This window comes from Geotrypetes seraphini, chromosome 1, assembly GCF_902459505.1.
Source record: "Geotrypetes seraphini chromosome 1, aGeoSer1.1, whole genome shotgun sequence".
Classification (NCBI taxonomy): domain Eukaryota; kingdom Metazoa; phylum Chordata; class Amphibia; order Gymnophiona; family Dermophiidae; genus Geotrypetes; species Geotrypetes seraphini.
In genome coordinates this window covers 450,138,060-450,165,271 of record NC_047084.1, presented here as the reverse complement: position 1 = coordinate 450,165,271, position 27,212 = coordinate 450,138,060, and the positions used below count along the sequence as shown (strand labels likewise).

General features: G+C 45.3%; 1 protein-coding gene across 4 annotated transcripts in view; it reads right to left on the bottom strand.

Annotated features, from left to right (window-relative positions):
- The window catches only part of PNCK (pregnancy up-regulated nonubiquitous CaM kinase), a 267,950-nt gene that overhangs the window by 54,200 nt on the left and 186,538 nt on the right, over window positions 1-27,212 (bottom strand). For 3 of the 4 annotated variants that reach the window (XM_033921036.1, XM_033921019.1, XM_033921044.1), the window contains exon 2: window positions 11,745-11,874. In XM_033921036.1, the coding sequence (XP_033776927.1) occupies window positions 11,745-11,821 (77 nt within the window). In that variant the 5' untranslated portion in view covers window positions 11,822-11,874. Of the gene's footprint in view, window positions 1-11,744; window positions 11,875-21,779; window positions 21,943-27,212 lie in introns of all 4 variants that reach the window. The other variant, XM_033921028.1, reaches the window with a different exon arrangement.

Here is a 27,212-nt window from a genome sequence, read left to right as displayed (position 1 = left end):
TGCTCCCGACGCTCATAGAGTTCCTATGAGCATCGGGAGCAGTGCGGCTCTCTGCGTTAGAACTGCTAGCGCAGTTTTGTAGAAGAGAGGGTAAGTTTGTCTATTCAATTGCAATAACTTTCTCTTTTGTAAACCACATAGAGCTTCACGGTCCTACGGTATATAAGCGGAATGTTATGTTATGTTCATATCCTCAGACACGATCACCCGAAGGTCTCTTTCCTGAACCGTGATTGTTAGTTTCTCACCCCCCCCCTCATCTCATATGTCTCCTTTGGCTTTCTACACCCCATATCCCTTAGGATCGACAATTTCAATATTGCAATAATTGATAAAACGTGCAATCTTGGAGTGATTCTAGACTTCAGCCTCATCTTGAAATACCAAATCTTCAGGGTAGTTTCCATGGTTTTCCCACAAACTAAAAGTTGTCAGACGTTTACGTAAGGTTCTGTCCTTCTCCAACTTTCATTTGGTTATTCAGGCCCTGCTTTGACTACTGTAATAGTCTTTTAGTTAGAATCTCAAAGCGGCATCTGAGAGCCCTGCAAGTTGCCCAAAACTCCACTGTACGTATCATCACCAAAACTGAAAATTCCCCAGCTCTAATCTCATTCCACTGGCTTCCAATAGAACAGAGAATCATCTTCAAGCTTCTATGCTTGACTTACAAAGCTCTCCGTAACTTAGCCCCCCCCCCCCACAACCTATCTCCACATTGTTACAACATTACCAGCCTACCAGGATGCTGCATTCATCTGATAATCTTCTTTTGGGAAGTTCATAAGTATTGTTGGACCCAAACTCTGGAACGCTCTGCCACACCTCTTTGTGTAATATCATGGAAGTCTTCTTACCAACCGTTATTTTTCTGAAGTACTGTTGCAAGCTGTACAAGCTGTGGCCGTAGCTTTTTGAAAATTTTTGTTATTTGGCATTGATATTTGAAATGTACAAAGCGCAAGGAGAGCACGGGGTTAATCCGCGATTTTCTTGCCATGCGCATTAAAAAGCCGAGATTCACTCCTGCGCTCGCTATGCGCATTCCAAAAAAATAAAAATATATTTCTAACGCTTATGTACATGAAAGTTTACATATATTTAAAAGTTTTGATATATTTTGGATTTTTGTAGGCAAAGATATATATTTTTAATGGCGTTCTTAACATACACGTGTCGGTTGCTAGGCAGAAATAGCCGGCGGAGGATGTAAATGACTGGTCCTCAGCAGTCGTAACTTTTTGGACAGGAAAGGCCAGTCGGTTTGGACGAAATGGTTTCATGAATCGACGCGTTAAGAAATTTACATGCCTTTTTACTCATTTGCATGCATAGATCGGATGGGGTGCAGATGGGGTCTGGAGGAAGGTTAGTGAATTGAGCCGGAGTCGGAAAGTGAGTGCAAACTGAGCGGTACACGATCGGTTTGCTTAGTTAATCTAGCCCCTAGTTGGGACCACAATAGATGAGAGTGTTTCTCTTTGTTGGACTAATAAACGTGTCTCATTTGGTTGTTTTAAGACATCTCACTTGCCTCTTTTTTTGTGTTTTGATATTGATTTTATCGAGGCTGGTTTTGTGCTTTTCTCTTTGTGTTTTTATCTGCAAACATTTAAATACCTCAAAGGTATCAAATTACATACAAATCTTTTCCAGAGATGGGGAAGCAGTAATTACAGGTTGATAGAATTAGGAGTAATGTCAGGAAGTATTTATCACGGAGAGGGTGGTAGATGCCTGAAATGCCCTCCCGGAGGTAATAGAGATGAAAATGGTGATGGAGGCAAGAGAGAGGGGGAGGAGCCTAGCCAAGATAGCGCCCTGATTGATCTAGGTGGAGCGCTGCCGAACCATTTTCCTAATTCTAATGGTGAAACAGAAGTTGAAGATCTAGGTTTTTCCTTCTGAACCCGTGGATGTACCTTTGCGATCAGGTCCGATGGACGCTTTCGTCGAGAGACAGCCTAGAGGAGAGCCGGATGAGAAAAAGGCCTCGGCTCGAGGCGAGAGTCGGTCGGAGGACTCTTTAGCTTCCTTCGAGGCAGCCAGCCTCTCTCCGGAGGAGCGGAGAACGCCAATGCAGCCGTTAGCGTTCAGCACTGCTAGTGAGAGAAGTGAGGCAGCGATGTCAATATGCAGCAAAGGGAAAGAGCTTGTTGCACAAGGGGCTTCAGCTGCTGTTAAAGTACAACTATCACTGCGTGAATTCCTGGAGTCAGTAGAGGAACTGCAGAACTTATCTTCATTAATTTCCTCAGCAGGTACTGTGAACTCTAAAGTTTCTGTGGTAAATTCTGAGATTGTTCCGTTGAAGAAACCCCCTGTTATAGACCTGAACTCCATTTGGGAGGCAATTTCCCAGTTACAATTCTCGTTGAGTACTCAAGATGAAAAATTTAACAACTTACTGTTCTGGAATACTATCGAAATCATTACATATTCAGCAAAGAGTGGAAAAAATTGAAACAGATTTAGTGGAGCAGAAACAAAAAGTAGAAACTGTTTATGAAAGAAAATGGAAATATCAACTTTAAATTAGAAATTAATTTTCCAAAAGTAATAACAATATCAGCTCTTGATGTGTTTAAGAGGTAACTTAAACTCAATCACATACCCCCATTCTACCCACTCTAAAACTTCTGGGAATGCTGATAGACAGAGGCTATACCATGCAGCCACAAATCAACAAAACAATACAGAAATCTAATCTACCTTCTGGTGGAATTCATTATGTCACATTTATAAAATGGAAAGCATAATTGCTATTCAAAAAGGGTATTATAATAAATTTAAAAAGATCTGGGGGCCATTGACGACTTACTGTAAAGCACAGTTACTTACCGTAACAGGTGTTATCCAGGGACAGCAGGCAGATATTCTTAACGTATGGGTGACGTCACTGATGGAGCCCCGGTATGGACACTTTTAACTAGAAAGTTCTAGTTGGCCGCACCGCGCATGCGCGGGTGCCTTCCCGCTCGACGGAGGAGAGCGTGGTCCCCAGTTAAGATAAGCCAGCTAAGAAGCCAACCCGGGGAGGAGGGTGGGTCGTAAGAATATCTGCCTGCTGTCCCTGGATAACACCTGTAATGGTAAGTAACTGTGCTTTATCCCAGGACAAGCAGGCAGCATATTCTTAACGTATGGGTGACCTCCAAGCTAACAGAGAGGGAGGAGGGATGGTTGGCCATTAGGAAAATAAATTTTGTAACACAGATTGGCCGAAGTGCCCATCCCGTCTGGAGAAAGCATCCAGGCAGTAGTGAGTAGTGAACGTGTGAACTGAGGACCAAGCGGCAGCCTTGCAGATTTCCTCGATGGGCGTGGAACGGAGGAAAGCCACAGAAGCAGCCATAGTTCTGACCCTGTGGGCCGTGACAGCACCTTCCAGTGAGAGACCGGCCCGAGCATAACAGAACGCAATGCAGGCAGCAAGCCAGTTGGAAAGCGTTCGTTTAGAGACAGGACGACCTAAACGGTTAGGGTCGAAGGACAGAAAGAGCTGAGGTGACGTGCGGTGAGTTCTGGTACGGTCAAGGTAGTATGCCAGGGCACGCTTACAGTCCAGCGTGTGTAACGCCTGTTCCCCAGGATGAGAGTGGGGTTTAGGGAAAAAGACAGGCAATACAATGGACTGGTTGAGGTGGAAGGCCGAGACCACCTTGGGAAGAAATTTAGGATGGGTACGCAGAACCACCTTGTCATGGTGAAAAACAGTGAAAGGTGGGTCGGCAACCAGTGCATGCAGCTCACTAATCCTCCTGGCAGAGGTGATGGCTATGAGGAAAAGCACCTTCCACGTCAGAAATTTGAGTGAAGTAGTGGCAAGAGGCTCAAAAGGAGGTTTCATGAGGGCAGATAAAACTACATTTAGGTCCCAGACAACTGGAGGAGGCTTCAGAGGTGGTTTGACATTGAAGAGGCCTCTCATGAACCGGGAAACCAGGGGATGAGCCGTGAGAGGTTTTCCAAGGATAGGCTCATGAAACGCAGTGATGGCACTGAGGTGGACTCTGATTGAGGTAGACTTGAGGCCAGCGTCGGAGAGAGAAAGCAAATAGTCCAGTACAGTTTCCACCGCCAATGAGGTGGGATCGTGATGATGAAGTAGACACCAAGAGGAGAACCGGGTCCACTTCTGATGGTAACATTGGAGGGTGGCCGGTTTCCTGGAGGCATCCAAAATACGACGGACAGGCTGAGACAGATTCTCTGGAGAGGTCAGCCCGAGAGAAACCAAGCTGTCAGGTGGAGCGAGGACAGATTGGGATGTAGTAGAGACTGATGCTGCTGTGTAAGTAGAGTAGGAAATACAGGAAGAGGAATGGGCTCCCTGGAGCTGAGCTGGAGCAGGAGGGAGAACCAGTGTTGGCGAGGCCACCGAGGAGCGATGAGAATCATGGTGGCCCTGTCCCTGCGGAGTTTGGATAATGTCCGCAACATCAGAGGTAGTGGAGGAAAGGCATAGAGGAACCGATCCGTCCAGTCGAGCAGGAATGCATCCGGGGCCAGACGGTGAGGAGAGAAGAGTCTGGAACAGAACTTGGGCAGCTGATGGTTGTGAGGAGCTGCAAAGAGGTCCACCTGCGGAGTGCCCCAGCGAGCAAAGATGGAGTGGAGCGTGGGAGGATCCAGAGTCCACTCGTGAGGTTGAAGGATGCGGCTGAGATTGTCGGCCAGGGAGTTCTGTTCGCCCTGGATATAGACAGCCTTGAGGAAGAGACTGTGGGCCGTGGCCCAGGTCCAGATGCGTATGGCCTCCTGACAGAGGAGGGGAGATCCGGTGCCGCCTTGCTTGTTTATGTAGTACATGGCGACCTGGTTGTCTGTGCACAGGAGAAGGACCTGAGGGTAGAGAAGGTGCTGGAAGGCTTTGAGAGCATAGAACATGGCTCTGAGTTCCAGGAAATTGATGTGATGTTGACGCTCCTGAGGGGTCCAGAGTCCCTGGGTGCGAAGATCTCCTAGGTGAGCTCCCCACGCATAAGGGGAGGCATCTGTGGTTATGATCATGGAGTGAGGGGGTAGATGAAAGAGTAGACCCCTGGAAAGATTGGAGGAGTTCAACCACCATTGAAGAGATTGCTGAAGAGACGATGTCACAGAGATGGGATGAGAAAGAGGATCGGTGGTCTGTGACCATTGGTTGGCTAAAGTCCACTGAGGTGTCCTGAGGTGGAGTCGCGCCAGAGGAAGTACATGGACCGTCGAGGCCATGTGGCCCAGGAGGATCATCATCTGCCGAGCTGGAATGGAGTGATGAAGGAGCACCTGACGGCAGAGGTGGAGCAGAGTTCGATGGTGGTCGGAGGGGAGAAATGCCCTCATTAGAGTGGTGTCGAGAACTGCTCCAATGAACTGAAGTCGCTGTGTGGGAAGCAGATGCGACTTGGGGTAGTTGATCTCGAAACCCAGGAGATGGAGGAACGAGATGGTGTGTTGAGTGGCTTGTAGCACAAGCGGAGACGTAGGTGCTTTCACCAGTCAATCGTCGAAGTAGGGGAACACCTGAAGGTCGTGAGACCTGAGGAAGGCCGCCACCACGATAAGGCACTTGGTGAACACTCCGGGTGATGAGGCAAGGCCAAAGGGTAGCACTTTGTACTGATAGTGATGGTGCTGTATCTGGAACCGTAGATAGCGACGTGAAGTCGGATGGATTGGGATGTGAGTGTAGGCCTCCTTGAGGTCTAGGGAGCATAGCCAGTAAAGCGTGGCCAGGGAGAGCATTCTGAACTTCTCTTTGACCAGACACTTGTTGAGGTCCCTGAGATTGAGGATGGGACGAAGGTCTCCTGTTTTTATGGGAACCAGGAAGTAGCGGGAGTAGAATCCCTGACCCCTTTGGTCCGGAGGTACCTCTTCGATGGCATTGAGGAGAAGGAGGGATTGGACCTCCCTCAGGAGGAGGGGGGTTTGGGAGGAGTGAGAAGCAGACTCTACGAGAGGATGGTCTGGTGGAAGAGTCTGGAAGTTGAGAGAGTAGCCGTGGCGAATGATGTTGAGGACACATTGGTCTGATGTGATGATGTCCCAACGGCTGAGGAAGAGTTGAAGGCGTCCTCCGATCGGCTGAGGAAGAGGCAATGAAGGTGGGAGACTGGCTATGCTCTGGAGAAAGGAGTCAAAAGGGTTGAGACGGTTTTGATGAAGGGAGAGGCTTGGCAGGTTGAGTCTGTGGGCGAGCCTGAGGCTGACAAGGGGTGACAAGTCCAGGACAAATGTCAGGAAGTTCTGCTTTACGCAGCGAGTGGTGGACGCATGGAATGCTCTTCCACAGGAGGTTATTAAGGAATCCACTGTGCTAGGATTCAAAGGCAAATTAGATGCACATCTCCTTATGAGAGGCATAGAGGGATATGGGTGATTAGAACAATCAGGTGTATACCTGACTGGGCCTCCGCGTGTGCGGATCGCCGGACTCGATGGACCATGGGTCTGATCCGGAGATGGCAATTCTTATGTTCTTATGTTCTTATGATGCTGGTGGCAAGGATGGCGAGACTGTTGTGGAGGCGGGTTGAGAGGTCTGGCCGAGAACCTGCGTTGGTAAGAAGACTGTTGCCTGTAGGGGCGAGCAGGTGGAGTCTTCTTTTTAGGTTTGATCAGCGTGTCCCACCTGGTCTCGTGTGCTGAGAGCTTCTGGGTGGTCGAGTCCAGGGATTCTCCGAAGAGTTCATCACCCAGACAAGGTGCGTTAACCAGGCGGTCCTGGTGGTTAATGTCTAGGTCAGAGACTCTCAGCCATGCCAAACGGCGCATAGCCACCGCCATGGCAGATGCGCGGGAGGTCAGCTCAAATGAGTCGTAGATGGAGCGAAACATGAATTTCCTGAGTTAGAGGAGGCTGGAAATTTGTTGCTGGAAGAGAGGGACCTTACGTTCAGGAAGATATTTCTGTAAGGAGGAGAGCTGTTGCACCAGATGCTTCATATAGAAGGAGAAGTGGAAGGTGTAGTTGTTGGCTCTATTGGCGAGCATGGCATTTTGGAAAAGGCGCTTACCAAATTTATCCATAGTTTTTCCCTCTCTGCCAGGAGGGGTGGAGGCATATACACTGGAACCCTGAGATTTTTTCAAAGTAGATTCCACCAGGAGGGATTCGTGGGGCAATTGAGGTTTGTCAAACCCTGGGATTGGAATAACTCGGTACAAGTTATCCAATTTGCGAGGGGCCCCGGGAACAGTGAGGGGAGTCTCCCAGTTTTTATAGAAAGTTTCTTGTAAGATGTCGTGGACGGGCAACTTTAGAAATTCCTTGGGAGGTTGCTCAAAGTCTAGGGCATCGAGGAAAGCCTGAGACTTTTTAGAGTCGGACTCTAAGGGGATGGAAAGAGCTGCTGCCATCTCCCTAAGGAATTTAGAAAAAGAGGATTGTTCTGGTTTTGAGGCGGTATCGGTCATGGAGGGTTCTTCGTCGGTTGACGAAGCGTCCTCTTCGGTACCGTGCGGGGAGTCTTCCCACAAGTCTGGGTCTCTAACGTCATGGTGTGCACATTTGGACATCGGTGTGGAAGGCTCGGCATGGCGGGTCTTTGAGAGAGATTTGCCTGAGCGCACCGAGGCGGTACCGGGAGAGGAAGAACGATGTCGTTCTTGGGACCGGGAAGGGTCGGCAGCAGTACGGGTATGCACTGTAGGTGTTTCAGCCAAGAGCACCGGCATGGAGGTATTAATCGGTACCGAGGGGGTCGACACCGATGGGACAGTGCGAGGCTCGGACCGGTCCCGTACCGGAAGGTGCGGTGCCAGCAACGCCGGCAACAGTTGTTGGAGTTGTTGCTGGAGCTGCTCCTGTAACTGGTTTTGGAGTATGGCCTCGATGCGGTCATCCAGGGGGGGCACCGGTACCGCTTTTTTCTTCTTCGGTACCATAGGTGCCGCTCTACGCTCTGGCGATGAGGAGGCCGATAATGAGGCACTCACCGATATCGGAGCGGAGCGTTTGCGGGGTCGGTGCGGTGCCGGGAGGGCCGGTGTCGCAACCATGGCAGGAGGGCGCTCAAGGGAAGTGCAAGGCTTCTTAGCCGGCTTACCTGGGCCCAACGACCCCGAAGAAGGGTCTGGTGGTGTCGACGTCGTGGGTGCCGACTTTTGTGGTGCCGTCGACGTCGTAGCAGATTCCATGGCAGATCCGGTACCGAATAAAAGATTTTGCTGGATCTGCCTGTTTTTTAATGTGCGCTTTTTAAGCGTAGCACAGCGGGTGCAAGTGTCAGCCCGATGCTCTGGACCCAGGCACTGCAGGCACCAATTGTGCGGGTCGGTGAGAGAGATCGGGTGTGCAAACCGCTGGCACTTCTTAAAGCCCGGTTGAGGGGGCATGAAGGGAAACACGGCCTCCGCAAAATCGAATCCGGAGGCCTGTATGGTGGCAACAGGCCCCGCCGGGGCCGGCCTGAAAAAATAAAGAAAACTAGACGAGTTTTTTTTTTTAAAGTGAAAATAGGAAATCCGAAAGGAAAAATTAGAAGAAAAACGAAAAATTACGCGAGCGGGAAGGCAGAAACTAGCTTTTCAACGGCCGTTGAAAGCACATGCGTCTTCTTCGCTCCGCGGAAACGAAGAAACAGGGGACCACGCTCTCCTCCGTCGAGCGGGAAGGCACCCGCGCATGCGCGGTGCGGCCAACTAGAACTTTCTAGTTAAAAGTGTCCGTACCGGGGCTCCGTCGGTGACGTCACCCATACTTTAAGAATATGCTGCCTGCTTGTCCTGGGATAATGAGTAGACACCATTTTCTATTGAAAGTATATTTGTAAATGGGGGGAGGAAGGTGAATTAAAGTTTTACTATAGGTTTAATCAATAGTAAAGAATATTTATATTTGTATATTTTTGATTGAATGCTAAAGGAAAGGGTGGGTGGGAAAGGAATAAATGTATTTATTTGAAGTTATACTAGAAAGAAATTCAAGTAATGTATTTAATTTTAAATGTTTTATTATTTGTACATTTGTTGTAAGATTAAAAAATGAATAAAGAATTTAAAAAAAAATCCCAAAACAATACAGAAATCATTCCCAGTCATGAGAAATCTAAGGCAAGTTTGAAAATTCTTCGAAAAAAAACAATTCCAGCTCTTGGTCCAGTCCCTAGTCCTGGGTCTTCTAGACCAATGGCTCTCAACCCTGGAGGACCACCAGCCAGTCAGGTTTTCGGGATAGCCCTAATGAATATGCATAAAAGAGATTTGCATATCATGGAGGTGGCATGCATGCAAATCTGCCCCATGCATATTCATTAGGGCTATCCTGAAAACCTGACTGGCTGGTGGTCCTCCAGGACATGGTTGGGAGCCACTGGTCTAGACTACTGCAACATCCTCTATCTCCCCTGCCTGCAACCACGATAAAACAACTACAAACAGTGCAAAACACAGCTCTGAGACTTATCTCCTCACTGAGGAAACACGACCACATCACAGCGGCTTACCTTGATTCACACTGGCTCTCAATACAAGCAAGAATACTATTCAAATTCTACTGTCTACTCTTTAAAACCATAAACAGAGACTGCCCAGCCTACCTGAACAACCGACTAATCCAAACAACCACAACCAGACATAGGAGAACCCACACTCCATTCACGCACCCTCCAATCAAAAATGTACGATGGCCTCCTGGCCACTCAGACTGCAAAACTAGACTACCAATTCTCCAGTTTACTGATCACGACCCCAGACTACAAATCCTTCAGAAAAGAAATAAAAATCCTGCTATTCAAGAAATCCTTAAAGACAAACTAACACAGCAAGAACCATCTCAATCCCCAATAGCAACATGCTCCACTCCATAACTCCTTATGTATTCCTAAATGTCCAAATAACTCCTTATGTAATCTGCCTTGAACCGCAAGGTAATGGTGGAACAGAAATCACTAATGTAATGTATCTTTCTAAAAATTTGAAGATTATTCAAAATGCTTATCCCCCAGTCTCAAAAGTTTATTATCTCCTTGAGGGAAAAAGGAAAACACTTGAAGATCAACAGTCTCTAGCCTTGTATTCGGATGTTTCCAGAGTTACCCCCAAAAAAGAGGAAACAATTTTTGCTCTTAAGGCCTCAGGTCTTAAAACTAGGGGGTACTTTTGTACTTAGATATCCCTGTAAATGTTGCGTCAGGTTTCAAGGAGCCAAGTATGTTTTCTTTGAGTCTTCACAGCTTTCAAGGTTCATTATGTATAAAGATATGATTACTGCAAGTATTCCTGCTAATTTCCGGGAGGAAGGCTCATGAATTTAGAAATAAGTTAGCTATCAGAAGCGCCATTTAATTTTCTCAATGATGTTCTGATTCTTGATTAATCCAACTTATTAAAGCTATCTTCCCCGTATATTGTGGACTAATAATAGAGCAATGGAAAAAAATAGTTTATTTTGTTTGGAATTATTGCTTGTAAAAATTTAAATGTTATTGCTCATGTGGAATGATGTTTGTGATCATATAATAATTAAAATGCAAAAAAGAAAAAAAACAAAAAGAAAATGGTGACGGAATTAAAAAACACATAGGATAAGGTTATAGGTGAAAGGAAGGAATCAAAACCAAAACCTTTGGTGCTTGATGGCTGTTACAATAGTAGGGGAGTGGACTTCTATGGGCCTGTCCCCCAAATATGGCAAAACAGGGCAGACCTTAATGGTCTATGTCCCAATTACAGATGTGCAGGTGTAGACTGTGATGGCAACTCCAGTGACTGGGAACTAGTATTAGTGACCCAAGGATAGTAAGAACAGATCAAGAACAAGTTTGCTTTTTTGAGTCACATTCACCTAAGGGTTGATAGCGAGTAAAATGTCAAGTTTGTAACATTGTTAGAATGCTGGTTTATTCAAATATTGACAATAAATGTGACTATCAAAAAATTATAAAACCATTCTTCCATGATTGTTTGACTGTCCTATTTGTTACGTCAGTATTCAATCATGAAAGAGTGTAACTTGATTGGGGTGGCAGGTACCGCTCTGGCCTCCTTATTGGGCAGACTAGATGGACCATGCAGATCTTTATCTGCCATCATAAACTGTGTTACTCTGTTCCCTATCGCATTACTGCTGCTGCTACGCTGAGCTGCGCACCTGGTTTTAGTGCAGTCTGGCACCAATCTATGTTACAATTTCTGATATATTCTTGTGAACAACTTTTGCTGCAGTGCCGGGGAGCAAAGAGCAGTTCTCGTTAACAGGTCCCGCAATGCAAGCATATCACCTCTTCCCATTCTCTTCCGCCCACGGAAAATGCCACCCCCAGAGGAGAAGAGCGACCAGCAGCCCACATACTCCTGGGCATCAGCCAGGGGCGTCATTAAATGCTCTGGCATGTGTACCAGTAGCCATGGAGATGGTTTCTGTCTCCTGCTGTGCATCTCTTTAAAAGTGAGACAGTCAGAGATTCTCAGAAATGACCTTCTCCCACGTGGGATTACAGTGGACATGAGAGGTGGGCAGGGGAGTACGAAGGAAGTGGTGGGAGGGAGTTAAAAGGGGAACGTAGAAACAGAAGGTAGGAAAAAACACAAAAAGAAACAGTGACAAAGATAAAAGAACAAAGACAGAAAGAAAAAATGGAAATAAGAGAAAATGTTTAAACCAGAACAGAAACAGATATGAGTGAACAGCTGCTGTGGGCTTTGGAGCAGGAGGAATTGTCCCTTTGCTACCTTCCATAACACAGATCTCTTTCTGCCCTGAACACGGCTGTGCAAAGCAATGGGATGAAAAAATAAAAAGGGTTAATTCTTACGCTCCCAGCTTCTCCTTCACATGGTACACAGCACTGATGTCCTCAACTTTCTTCACCCAGGTCCTCCCAAGTGGCATGGTGCAGGCCAGATGCAGCCCGTGCTGGGGTGAATAGATGAAGGGGAAGTGTGCTACAGAAAGAAAGAACAGACATATTAATAATGCTTATGACTCTACCAGACGCAGAATGCATAGTTCTGTACAGTGGTGATGAGTATTTGCCCGCCCCAAATTGCATAAAACCTTAAAGGGATACTTGAGGCAATAAAGACTTGCCCAAGGTCAGAGAAAAGGGCATAAGCAGGACTGCAACACTGCTCCCCTGTTTCTCAACTTGTTGCACTAAACCGTAGGTCACATCCATAGGTGGTCGATGACTCTGATGTTTGGGGGGAGATTAAAAATAGGCGGCGCTGGGGTAGGCCTAAGGGGAGTTAGGCGGGGCTAGGACGGGCCAGGGCAACTTAAAATCCTTGGGGTAGGCACTTTCATCAGCAGTAAACGGACAGTGGGTCACTTTAGAACATAGCAGGGAAAGACCCCTCCACTGTGTCACTCTGGTTCAACTACATCAGCTGCCTCCTCTCCCTGCCACCCTTCCCCCCCCCCAGTATCTCTGTTATTGATGGTATTATGCACATTGAATACGCTCCGTGGAATTTTGTGCAAAAAAAATCCAATACAGCAAAATAATATAACATTAAACAGAACAACACGTGCAGTATTCTGGAAATATAGACAGGCACTTTAACACATGGCTCCCATCAATCCTTGCTCCCCAGTCCAGCATCTTCCTATTGACCATATGAAAATCAGCAGCACTCTAACAGAAATCCTGTGGTAACTAGCAGCCATAAAATGATTTGCCCATCAGTGGTTTTAGTAGGTTGCCAAATGACCACCGAGCTTCAGATCTGCTGGCCTTTCACTTATTGTTGAGCTACCAAACATGTTTGGAATAAGTATGATCTGCTACCGAGAAAGGTGTGAGCTAAATCTAAATCCAAAATCCATTACTAGGCATATTGTGAAGCAATACAAAACCCTACACAAACACTGAGGACCTATATGGCAATTTTATCACACTATAATAGCACTAACTTCCAGGAGTCACACAACAAGGGCTTACCTACAATAGGAAAAGGCAGCACCTTAAACATTAGTAGATTATTAATATGCCTATTTGGTAAACTAAATTGGTTGGATTAGTACGTATCAATCCTACAAAGATGCTCAATAACTTTTTCCCAAATGCAGAATTCTGACAGATATTTACCAAGTATAGAATAAGTGACCACAAACTAAAAACAGAAATATGTAGACAAAAGTTAAACAGAACCCCCAGGAAGCCAGATAACATCAAGAAAGGGGTTGCCATACAACTTATATTGAAGAATTGGAAGAACTGGGATAGGTTAAATTACACTTTCTGGTGGGAATCTCTGTTATACTCTTAAAATGGAACGTTTGATGGCTATACAGCAGGGAAGATACAGGAAATTTCTGGATGTTGGGAGCCATTGGCCAAATTTTGTAAAGAATAATAACTAACTTTATTTTACCTTACCTTTAAATATATACATCCAGGGTGGGAGGGAGGGGGGATGAGTTTGCATTGGAATTGATTCGGGGATTTTTTTAAGGTAGTTTCTTGTGGGTATTTATTTTCTTGATAGGAAAATAATTGCTTATTAATATCTGTAAGTTTATTGTGCTTTTCTTGTAATATTATATGTACATTAATTATTTGCATGCATAATTGTAGCTTGAAAATTTAATAAAGATTAAAAAAAAAAGAAAGAAAGAGAAAACAGTGATGCATGACTGACATATTCCTCTCACTACATTACAAATTAAAAACTGACAATAAAACAAAAATGGAAATTAAGGATACCTTTTAGTAGACTAATTTTTGACTAGCTTTTTCAGACCAAAATTCCTTCCTCGAGGCAAGATTCTATCATGACCTGAGGAAGGAGGGTTTGGCCTCCAAAATCTAGTCAAAAAAATGCATTAAATTGGACCACTAAAAAAGTATTACGTTATTTTCCATTTCTAAATCATAACCTATTACCCTTTAAAGTGAACTAATGTCACTACCACACTACTTTGCCCTAAATTAAAAATAATATTTTTCTAATTTAATTCTATCCAGGGCCTTATCAAGGTATGTGCAGGAAATATGGTCTCACAGGGCGCTAAAAATGGGCATAGCTGCAGTACAGAGTGCTTCGCTGCCTCTCTTCTGTCTCTTCCCCTTAGCACACAGTGCAGAGTTTCTGCCTATCCCTTTCCTTCCCCCTCTCAGGATCCCCCTCTCTTTGAGACTTCCATTTGTGGGTGAGCGACCATGTTCTGCAGGTGTAGTGGTTCTCTGTGGAGCCTCCTGCTCAGGTGCCTTTCAGGCATTGATGAGACCCGTCCCCTTCGATGCACATTTTCTCGCCTGTTGCTATGTATGATCTGGCAATGCCTAGATGTGCTTGAGTGGGAAGCTTCACAGAGTGTTGCTGGTTTGCTGGGCATAATCTGCTGCCTGCAGGTGAGGAGTTTGGAGAGGGGTGGATTCCAGGGGGAAGACGGAATGAGATGCTGCATTGTGTGTTTGGGTAAGGCAGGAGGTTACAGCACCACAAATAAGGAACGTGTTAAGGAATGCTAAAATGTTGGTTATATAAGGACGCTTTTGAGACCTGAATTACATGAGGCTATCTTTCTCTCTTTAAAATAAATAATTAAATTTTTACCCCCCTCCTTTATGTTTTAACCTTCTCTGTCTTTCTTTTCTATATTTATTGTAGTTCCTCCCGCTCTCCTCTTGTGTAGGTTTGTTAATGTCTTTGTCTTAAATATGGTGGTTCCCCCATTTTTTTAAACTGTACATCGCTTTGAATTATGATTCTGCGATTTAATCAAAATTTTAAAACTTGAGGCACTCTGTGCACGAAGGGGGTGACAGGGTGTGAGATCGCACAGGGCGGTTGTGACTTGCTTTAGCTCAGATTCAGTCTTAGCTTACATCCCTACAGTCTGGTCACTTAGGCCCAAAATTCTGTAACCGGCGCCTAATTTTAGGCACCTATTTCGGAGCTGCCCATCTAGATAGGCGCCTATCTAAATCAAGTAACAAGCTCAATTAAGCTTTTTAATCAGCAATAATTGAAACAGGCGCCTATCAAGAAAGAGCGATTCCGCAACAAGACGCCTGTAAAAATTTATAGCTATATGTTAGGCACCTTGGTGCAGAATCGCTGCTCTTAAGGAAATAAAACAAGCAAAACAATAGCTAAATTTTACATTCGTAGATCTGAATCCTCCAAATTCTTGGTGATTACTTTATTAACTCCTCAAATAACAATCAAACTTCTATTCTTTATGCTGCTCATGTAGATTCAAGAAAGTCTCTAATTGAAGTGGATCTTTATCTTTAAACTGAACAAGACATTTACATGGAAATTTTAAAAAGTATGTGGCTCCTAGTGCCAAGACTCTAGTCTTTATAATAATTTAATACTAATTTATTCTTGTCTACCGCCAAAGCCATAATAGTTCAAGGCGGTTTACAATGAGAAGTACCGGACAATCAGTGAAAAAAATACAATACAAATCATCAGAAATACATACAAGATAAAAGGATAAAAAATTAAAACAATAAATCGATCAAACAACTGTGTTTTTACTAATTTTCTAAAAATAAAATAAGATAGAGCACGGGTAATAATATTACCCAGCCAGTCATTCATTTTACCTGCCCGAAATGCAAGCGTTCTGTCCAGAAATCTTTTAAAGCGACAAGCATTTACTGCTGGGTAAGCAAACATATGGATTCTGCGTGTAGGCCTATTAAAACGGTCTATAAAAAAGTGAGAGACTAAGTACGCAGGAGCCATACCAAATATTGATTTAAAACAGATACAGGAAAAACTTAAACAAAACTCTTGCCTCCATCGGTAACCAATGTAGTTTTTGATAATAGGGAGCAATATCTTCCCATTTTTTCAAACCAAAAATCAGCCGAACTGCTGAATTTTGAATAACTTGAAGTCTTTTCAGGGTTTTCTTATATGTACCCAAATAAATAATATTGCAGTAGTCAAGATGGAGGAATGAACTAGCAGAAATACTTTTCTTTTTAAAAGTGTGGCCCTACCCACGTCTAATCAGGGACTATCTCTTATATGTTTGTGCACAGTACTGCATATGTCTAGTAGTGCTATAAAAATGATTATTAATAGGAGGAAGAGGGAAGATGAGTAAGGTCATCAGATTTGCAGATGACACAGAATTATTCAATGTGTTAAATCTCTTGAGGATTGTGAGAAATTGCAGGAGGACCCTGAGAGACTGGAAGACAGGGCATCCAAATAGCAGCAAAAATTGAATGTGAACAAGTGCTAAGTGATAAACATAAGGAAGAATAGCCCAAATTAAAGCTGCATGATGGTAGGTTCCACATTAGGACTCGCTGCCCAGAAAAAGGATTGGGGACAATACTTTGAAATTCTCTGCTCAGTCTACAGTGGTCAAAAAAGCAAACAGAATATTAAGATCTAATACAGGGGTGTCCAACCTTTTGGCTTCCCTGGGCCGCATTGGCTGAAAAAAATGTTTCTGTGGCCGCACAAATGCACAAACGCTGCAGCAAGACAGAGGAAGGAGCCGGCAAGACGGTAAACACCCGGGGGCAGCAAAGGAAAACACTGCATCACCGTCGACCGGGGCTGCACAAAATACTTCACAGGGCCGCATGTGGCCCTTGGGCTGCAGGTTGGACACCCCTGATCTAATAGGAAAGGAATACAGAGTTAAAAAAAGAATATCATTTCTTTTTTTTTTTGTTTGCTTAGTTTGCTTTATGTATGGGCGGGGAGATTTATGTTGATATTAGTCAGGAGGTATCTTCATTATAATTCTTGTTGACCGATGCGTTTTCTATAGTAGACTGGGGAAATAAGAATACAACCCCGTCAGTCAGCATTCTTATGTTGTTTTTGCTACTGTAAAGCTTTGTTTTCAGACTTGACTTACCTCGTATATGTGGAGGGGTATTTTTGATCTGACGTCCAAATCTGAGTTTGGACAAAAAATCCAGCAGCGAACATGACCATTTTCCAAAATTGCAAAACATCTATCTTGTTTTTCTTGAAGATGGACATTTTTCAGATGCATGTCTATCTTTTTGAACCATTTTTGAAAAAACATAAAACTACATCCAAAAGAAAAATGCACAAAACAAGCTTTTGGGATGTAGGAGTTGGCCAGTGGTGTTCGGGGGGAGGGGCAATCTGCCCAGGGTGCAGCTCCTGGGGGGGGGGGGGTGCTCCTCCAATACCTTAAGTTCCCCAATGCTTCAGCCATCAGCACCAGCTTGCAGACCGGGCCGTCGGCAGGGTAGTCAGTTGAAGATGCTGCAATTGGCAGCCTGGAAGCTTTCCTTCTACAACATCCTGCCTCTGCAGGGACAGTAAACTGAAGCAGAGATAGAAAGCTTCCGGGGGTGCCAAAAGCAACATCTTCTACTGACTGACACTGTCAGCGGCCCAAAGTCTGCAGGCAAGCGGGACTCAAACAAGAAAAGAAAAAGGTAGGGAATGTTCATGAAACCCGATATTTTTTTTTTCTCAAGATTGAGGCAATTAAGTAAAACTTATGGAAACATAGAAACATGATGGCAGATAAAGGCCAAATGGCCCATCTAGTCTGCCCATCCACAGAAACAATTATCTCTTTCTCTCTCTGACAGATCCCACGTGCCTATTCCAGGCCCTTCTGAATTCAGCCACAGTCTCTGTCTCCACCACCTCTTCTAGGAGACTGTTCCACGCATCTACCACCCTTTCTGTAAAAAAGTATTTCCTTAGATTACTCCGGAGCCTATCACCTCTTAACTTCATCCTATGCCCTCTCATTGCAGAGTTTCCTTTCAAATTAAAGAGACTCGACTCATGTGCATTTACATTATGTAGGTATTTAAACGTCTCTATCATATCTCCCCTCTCCCGCCTTTCCTCCAAAGTATACAGATTGAGTTCTTTAAGTCTGTCCCCATACGACTTATTATGAAGACTACATACCATTTTAGTAGCTTTCCTCTGGGCCGACTCCATCCTTTTTATATCTTTTTGAAGGTGCGGCCTCCAGAATTTTACACAAAAGTCACTAGCCATATCTGTTCCAATGCAACCTAGCATCCTTCTAGCTTTCGCCGTCACCTTTTTAACCTGTTGGGCCACCTAAAGATCATCACATACAATCACACCCAAGTCCCGCTCTTCTGTCGTGCACATAAGCTCTTCACTCCCTAATCTGTACTATTCCCTTGGGTTTTTGCAGCCCAAATGCATGACCTTGCATTTCTTAGCATTAAATTTTAGCTGCCAAATTTCAGACCATTCTTCAAGCTTTACCAGGTCTTTCTTCATATTATTCACACCATCCGGCGTGTCTACTCTATTGCAGATTTTCGTATCATCCGCAAAGAGGCAAATCTTACCCAACAACCCTTCAGCAATATCGTTTATAAAAATGTTAAAAAGAACAGGCCCGAGAACAGAACCTTGAGGCACACTACTGGTAACATCCCTTTCCTCAGAGCGATCTCAATTGACCACTACCAGTTCTTGATCCAGCCCGTCAATTTGGGACCCATCCCAGTTTATTCATTTGATGTCTGTGTGGAACACTGTCAAAGGCTTTGCTAAAATTTAAATACACCACATCTAGAGCACATCCTCTATCCAATTCTCTGGTCATCCAGTCAAAGAAATTGATCAGATTTGTCTGACAAGACCTACCTCTGGTGAATCCATGTTGCCTCTGGACCTGTAATCCACAGGAATCCAGAAACTTGACTATTCTCTGTTTTAAAATTGTTTCCATTAATTTGCTTACCACAGAAGTCAGAATTACCAGCCTGTAATTCCCTACTTCTTCCTTACTTCCACTTTTGTGGAGAGGTACCATATCCACCCTTCGCCAGTCCTCTGGTACCACTCCTGACTCTAGAGATTCGTTGAAAAGGTCAGTCAGTGGAGCTACCAGAACTTCCCTAAGTTCCTTCAGTATCCTAGGATGTACTGTACACTATCTGGGCCCATTGCTTTGTCTACCTTTATTTTAGCTAGCTCCTCACGAACACAACCCTATGAAAATCGATCAGGGTCTATTTCTCCTCCATCCCTATTCACATTTGTCTTCTGCGGTCCCGCTCCCGGCGCTTCAGCCATGAACACAGAACAGAAATATCTGTTAAGCAATTCAGCCTTTTCTTTATCAGCTTCTACATATTCCTCCCCTTCACCTTTGAGTCTTACAATGCCACTTTTGCACTTCTTCCTATCACTAATATATCTATGGAAGAGAAAGAAAGGCTAGCTTAACTGTTAGGTGAACAAAACATGATGTCCATTTTCTTCAGGATTTTTCTGGTAAGGAATCGTGACTGTAGAATTTAATTATGAGACCCTCTGGAGGTAAGATGAGCTATGAACTGAGGCCTAGATACACTAAAAGTGATCGTCGCTACACCGGTTTTGACTGCTTTAGCATTGATCGCATTTGCCAGCACGATGCACAAAATGGCTCACCACATGTTTTTCCCCTCGATCGCCCATTTTCCAATCTGGCCATGCAAATTTGCTAAAACCCCATGCAAACTATCCAAGTGATTGATGCACTAACATCGCTTGGCTATGCACAAAAAAAAACCCAGGTGTTTTAGCGATCCAAAAAAAGCGACTGTTCAAGACCAATCACTCACCTGTCACTGATAGTTCAGCCCTTTTTAAAAAAAAATGGCACAGATGCTGTGTGTGTGTTACACATACACAATATGTGTCTCATAAAAAAAAAAAAGAAAAAAGCCCCTCCCTGTCAATGATGGCCCTTCCCGACAAACCGGCACCAGCATCGGGAACCGACTGCCCCCGTAGCAGTGAAAATGGCAGGAGGGATGCCCACTCCCTCCTGCCATGGCAACTCCCCCCACCCCTCACGAGAGAAAATAGCAGGAGGGTTGCACACTTCCCTCTTGCCATGCCAACTCCCCTCCTCCCGCATGAGAGAAAATTGGCAGGAGGGATGCCCACTCCCTCCCGTCATCAGAGGCCTCCCCCAAACCATCCCCTACCCTCCCCCTTCCCCCCCAAAAGGCAGGAGGGATGCTCACTCCCTCCTGGAACTGGATGCTCCCATAAACCCCTCAAACCCCTCCCTCGGTACCTTTTTCAGAAGTTGGAAGCAGGAGGGAAACACGATCCCTCCAGCTTCAAGGCCTGCCAATCCAAAATGGCAGGCCTTCCCTCCTTGGTGCATCATGTGATGCACAGGGAGGGTCCCAAGGCCCTGATTGGCTCAGACACCTAAGGCCCCTCCCAACCCCTTAGTGTTCTGTTTTCCTTATGAACTTTATTTGTGAATAGTTTCTGGAGAAGGGTCAGGGTGGTAGGGGAGAAAGTAGTTTCAAACTGTTATAAAATTTGAGCTATATTTTATTATGATTGTCTGTTTTGTATTCATTTGCTCAATAAAAGTTGATTAACCTAAAAAAGGAATATCATAATGCCTCTGTATCACTCCATAGTGCATCTTGAGTGCTGCTGCTGTGTGCACCATCTCAAAAATACATATATTGAAAATAGAAATAATACAGAGAAGGGAACCAAAATGATAAAGTGGATGCAAGGCCTCTCAAATGAGGAAAGGATTCTACAGCTTGAAGATGGCTGAGAAAGGATATGATAGAGGTCTTTTAAAATCCTGAATGGATTGGATTAGGAAAGTAAATGGATTGTTTACTTTCTCAAAAAGTACAAAGACTACAGGATGTGCCATGAAGTTCTACAGTACATATTTAGGCAGATTTTAGAAAGAGCATACAGGGTGGTTTAAAAAGTTTAGTAAAAAAGCAAGTTAAACAACATAGTCTTCATCAAGGGCTATACACTTAGTCCAGCAAGTTTCCAGTTTTTTTGTACAGTAAGAAAAATAGCTTAAGAAAAAACTGGAAACTCGCTGGACTAAGTGTATAGCCCTTGATGAAGACTACGTTGTTTAACTTGCTTTTTTTTACCAAAGGTTCCAAACCACTCTCATAGGCCGAGGTATGTCAATTTCCACCAGTATTTTAAAAAAGGATCTGCTGACGTAGAACTGTTTCTAAAATACTTACAGGATGTACTAGCCACGTGTGGCAGCAGCACCCACTTTGCAATGTCACATAGGTGTGTACGTCTGACATTTTAGGGAAATATGGAAAGATTAGGTACTTACCTCAATAATCTTCTTTCTAGTAGACAGACATATCATTCCTGAACCTTCGGGTAGCCAATCTCTTCCCGTGAGAATGTGTGTGGAAAGCCTCATTATAATTTTTTCCTCTGCTTCCCATCTCTCTGGGCTGTCCTCCAACTCTACAGTTTGTATCAAAGCAGGTGGTCAGCCCTAGAGAGAAAACATAAGGAGGGGTACAGGGATACTCCCTGAGAGACAATTCAAACTCCTGCTACATGTGCCGCCAAGAGCACCTTGAGGTGGGTCTCTGCCCACCGAAACAACATTTGAACTTTCAGGCAAAGAGAGGCATTCTTGGTGCCCCCTTGCTGATTGACATAGGCCACAGCCGTTGCATTGTCTGAGAAAACTTGCACTGCTTTGCTCTGTAGCGTGCTTCCAAATGTCTGCAGCGCCAAGTGGATTGCTCTCAGTTCCAACTGGTTGATCAACCACTTTCTCTGGGAGGGGAACCAGTGTCCCTGAACTGGATGACCTTCACAGTGCACTCCCCATCCTTAAAGGCTGGCATCCATGGTCAAAATCACTCAAGTGGAGGTCAGACTGTGATGTGCCTCCGCTAAGGCAGCAGCATCTGCAACACATGAGATACGAGCACTTCATGGAGAGGGAGTTGATGCACCCTTGTCTAGGGAACTACATCTACAGTCGCTACCATCGACCCCAGCATCTGTCTTGAAATTATTTCTGGTACACCCTCCCCCCTCAGAGTACTGGCAAAAATGTCTGGAGCTATAAAAATTACCTCATCCCAACCCCCTAGGCCGGGGTTCTTGGCCTGTTGTTGGGCAGACTCTGGCTTACGATCTTGCACACTGGTCATGAGATTGTCCAGATCTTTTCCAAAAAACAACTGCCCTTTAAATGGCAGCTTGCTCAGCGTCGCCCACTTTCTGATCCATAGCATCCTACAGGCAGAAATAAGAGTATGCTGAAACCTTGCTCAATACCCTGAACAGATCATAAAGAGCATCCATTACATAGTCCACACCAGACATTAGAAATGGGTGGGAAGGGGTGATATATATTTATTATATCATTTGATTGTATTGAGTGCTGATTATTGTATTATTTGTTTGCTTATCTGTTGCATTTACTGTTGGCTTTTGAAAATGAATAAAGATAAAAAAAAAAAATAGAAATGGGTGATCTCATCCGGCAGCCGCCTCCGGATCATGGCACAACTTGGAGTGGTAAGCATGTGTGACATACAATGCTGCTGCTGCTCTTGCCTTTAACCTCAAGACCATAGCTTCAAATTGTCTCTTGAGAATAAAATCCAACCTGTGGTCCTGGGTATCTTTCAGTACTTCACTGGGGAAAGAGGTACACTTGGTCACCTGCACCTTCAGGGACTCCACATTTGGTAGAGTAAATAGCTGGTTAAAGACTGCATCCATTGGATAAAGTTTAGTCATGGCCTTGGACACCCAAAGGGGTCATTCTGGGACTTCCCAGTTAACATTTTAGTAATGTCCTGGTGAGAGGGAAAGCATGTGGTCCAAGCCTTAGTGCTGTTCATAAGCGAGCACTGGGTGGCTGAGGTTTGTGGAGTCTCTATCTTTAATTCTTGGAGAGAATCTGTAATTATCTCCAAAAGCGCCGAGGGATTAAATAGACTGCAAACTGACGAGTCCTCTCCGAGATCCAGAGTCTCGACCTGATCTGGATTAGGCCCTCCTCCCTAGCCGTGATGCCGAATCTCCTGCTATAGAGGACCCAGACTGGAAGAGTATGTTATGTTAATCAGGTTTTCTATGCCGCCTTCATTTATTCAGTTCAATGTCGGATTACATTACAAGAGGCTAAGTCAGTTACACAGGAAGTTACAATGACAGATTGACATTCAATAGGGTTGATAGTATAGGTAGATCAGTATAACTATTAATACAGTTAGGTCATAGTTTTAACTATATAGTTACAAGTACATGTAGGTCATTGTTGGTTCTTTGTTTTGTCTCGGGAGTTGCATTAGACAGTTTAGGAATGTGTTTCTACAAGTACTGTTTCAGTTAGTAAAGATATATTTACTGACTCTTCCTCATCCCAGTCTTCATCCGACTGGATCCCCATCTTGTGCACATGGCCCTACTGGGGTAGACTTGCGCTCTTAGATGGAGTGACCCTCGGAGCCAGCATTTCCACGACTTCCGAGGGTTCTAGTGGCTGCTGTTGATCAAATAGACTTCAAACATCATATTAATGAATTCTGGGAGAAAACCTTGTCCAGGACGCCCAGAGAGCCCCTGCAGTTTCTCCCATGTCCCTTTCTGAGGTTTTGCGGCAGATGCACAGCAACACTTCACCAGTGACACATTTTCACCTTTTCCCTGCTCAGCCAGGTCTTTTGCCCTGGAACCCGAGTCATCTGGGAACTTATAACCCCCATGGGAATTAGAGGAGGCTAAGCCAGTGGCTCCCACTACCTCTTCATGTACCGTACTGCGCGTGGAGCATGGACGATCTTCGGGCCACCATCCAGCACAAATCTGGCATGAATCTGAAATATCCTGGCCTGAGAAGTGCATCCTACCTGATTTTGAGCTAAATCAAGTTGTTTTGAGGTAGATAGAGGCTTTTATATCCAAATTGGGAAATCCAAGATGGCCACTGCAACAGCAATTTTAGCACCAAAAATGGCCCATGGGAGAAACACTGAAGATAAAATTTTAGTGGTTTTAGGGGAAGGGGGCTCTGGCTCTTGCCCCAGAACCCAAACCCTCCCCTCCGAATTTTAGTTTTAAGGCTGTGTGATGGAGTGAAATTTCCTGTCACTGGCATTCCACCAGTGTCTGAGCAGTAAAAAGAAGGGGCTAATTTGCATAAGAACTGCAAATGCTGCTGGGAGCTGTCCACTCACCCTAAGTAAACGGTGATGCTGAAAAGGACAGTTCCCAGGCTGAATGCTAAAATGAGTAGAAGCTCTTTCAGGAGCCAAGTGATCCTCAATGGGAGGAATGCTGATCTCTGACCTAATCCTAAGTGTGTGCATCTGAGAGAAAATGAGTGAGGTGCTGGGAGAGTGCTTAGTGTGTTAATCCAGGGTAAGATAACTTAGTGACTGTGAGGGGTCTGGAAGAAGTAGCTGAAGGGTCTAGTAGCCCCCAGTGGGACTCAGGTTTGATGATTGGTGGTGGGATTGGCAAAGTTCCACAGGGAGTGGGAGACCCAAGAGGCTGGGGAGCATAGGGATTGGCAGTGGCCCCACAAGAAGCAGCCAGGCTGAGGGGATCTGGCAAGCAACCAGTAGAGGGACCAGCAGAAAGACCGGTGATGGCACTGGAAACTGCCAAAGGAGCCCAGAGTAAGCAGCTTGACAGACCTGGGAGAACATTGGGGAGTGGGATACCCAAGAGGCCAGGGAGCATAGAGACCGGCAGTGGCCCCACAAGAAGCAGCCAGACTGAGGGGGTCTGGCAAGCAACCAGTAGAGGGACCAGCAGAAAGACCGGTGATGGCACTGGAAACTGCCAGAGGAGCCCAGAGTAAGCAGCTTGACAGACCTGGGAGAACATTGGGGAGTGGGATACCCAAGAGGCCAGGGAGCATAGAGACCGGCAGTGGCCCCACAAGAAGCAGCCAGACTGAGGGGGTCTGGCAAGCAACCAGTAGAGGGACCGGCGGAAAGACCGGTGATGGCACTGGAAACTGCCAGAGAAGCCCATAGTAAGCAGCTTGACAGGCCTGGGAGAACATTGGCCAAAACGTCTGGCGAAAAACCAGTAGAGGGACCGGCCGAGCCGATGGCGACTGGCGGAGAGACTGGTGATGGCACTGGGAGCTCAAAGGGAAGACCCGGAGGGCCAATGAGGGATTGACAGAGGATCTGGAAGAGTTGTAAGATCTATGGAGTCCATGGGGGGACTTGGGGAAAGACTTGGTCAAGAGTAAATAAAGGATTTAGAACTATTGTAATCCTGTATGTGTTGTGTTTTAGCAGGGTCAGTGGAAGACAAGAAGGAGCTGGGGGAGATATGTGACAGATCTCGCTCGGCCTGGTCACATGGTCCCAGGCTGTCAGCCTTGTACTCATCATGCCATGTGGGTGTTGGGAGCTGCCTGTACTGAAGCTGCAGCTAGCTTACTGGGAGAACTTCTGCCTCAAACAAACCTGGAAACTGGACTGCCTGTTTCTTCGGGCACAACCAGTCTGAGACCTCAACTGTCGCCAGACCTTACGTACGGAGCTGTGGGGGGGGGGGGGAGGAAACACAGTCAGCTCCGATCCTGGATAAACCCTCCATAGAGCCACTCAGCCTGTGCTCAAACCCACTACAGGCAGAACCTGGGGGCAATGGTCCCTGAGCTCCCGAACAGTTAGTGCAGGTCAGCCAAGTGGGTGTATTGCCAAGCAGTCTGCCCCTTGGCTACAGACCTCTGACCTCAGAGCAGTGGTCTCAAACTCACGGCCCGGGGGCCACTTGCGGCCCACCAAGTCCTATTTTGAGGCCCTCGGTATGTTTATCATAATTAGAAAAGTCAAATAAAAGATCTTGATCATCATATGTCTCTTTAGCTATAAATTGCAATATTATTTTTAAAGACTTAGCCAAAAGGAAAGATTTATAAACTATAAAGAGTTTTACCTCATGCAAAATTGTCATTTTTTTAATAAGACATGAACTATTTTTTTCTGAGGCCCTCCAAGTACCGACAAATCCAAAATGTGGCCCTGCAAAGGGTTTGAGTTTGAGACCACTGCCTCAGAGCGTGAGCTTTCCTGCAGCCAGAGATGTCCCAGAACTAGGAGCCTCTGCAGAACCAAAAGGCTGACAAACTGAAAGAAAAAAATCTGAAAAGAAAGGAAAAATAAACACGAGCAGAAGAGGATGGCTCCTACTATCTCACATGCAGAGAGACAACTGGGGAGTTGGAAGACAGCACAGAGAGATGGGAGGCAGGGCAAAAAAGTATAATGAGGCTCTCTACACAAATTCTCACGGGAATAGATTGGAGGAGGATGGGCAGGGGAGGACTTCAATGGCTGGGAGGGTGTAGATGGGCTGGAGTAAGTCTTAACAGAGATTTCGGCAGTTGGAACCCAAGCACAGTACCGGGTAAAGCTTTGGATTCTCGCCCAGAAATAGCTAAGAAGAAAAAAAAAAATTAATAATAATTTAAATTGAATCAGGTTGGGCAGACTGGATGGACCATTCGGGTCTTTATCTGCCGTCATCTACTATGTTACTATGCTACCTGAAGATTCAGGAATGAAGTACCTGTTGCACTAGAAGCATATCTATATATACCCAGGATGTCACAGTATCACCATGGGAGGGGAGGGGAACAAAAAAACACTAGGGGATTAATGGACAACATCTCCTAATCTCTCTAGCAGACCATAGCACAACACGAGCACCTTTATATAGCCTAGTCATCTGTGTAAATCCCAACATTGATCTCAGGTAACATACATGGACATTCTTCTTCAGAATTGGGGAATGCATGGGTATAGTTTAACATTCTCTCAGTCTCACCCAAAACACACACCCTTGCAATATGCACATATGCACAATTTGGATGTATGTATATCCTGGCTTTGTAAAATTGGAATTTAGGTGTGTATTCGATACACATCTAAAAGCTAGTTTGTGCACATCTAAACTGCTAATAGGTCTTTTAAAATAACCACCTGGGCGATCCAAGATGGCCGCTGCTAAGATGTGCTGAGAAGTACGCACCTTTTCCCTCGGATATTCTTTTTGTTTCTTCCCTTTGTGGAGACTTTTGTGACCCAATTTCCGCACTATGCCGAAGAGGAGAGGCAAGAGCGCTTCTGGTGCCTCGCAGCGTTCTGTTGTGCCGATTCTCGGCAACATAGAAGATCTCTTGCGGCAGATGCAGGGAGCTACAAATTCGATGTCTGGAGGTAGCCCGCTGAGGGCATCGGGATCAAGCGAGACCAATTTTGCACCTCCTGGGCCGGATACCACCTTGAGCCCAGACATATGAGCCCCACCCCCGCAGCCACGAATCACTATCTCTCTAGGGAGTGAGGCAACCCCGGAGTTGGGGGCGGTCCTTTCTCCAGAGGCAGGTTACAGCACAGTGGAGAGCGTGGAGGCAGAACTCCCTGCACAGGGGAGTTCTACAGAAGATTTGGAGGCTTTGCCAGCAAACGGTGGTGGAATAAACCAGACGGAACAAAGCCAAGGAACTTTTCTTCAGGGTGAGCATT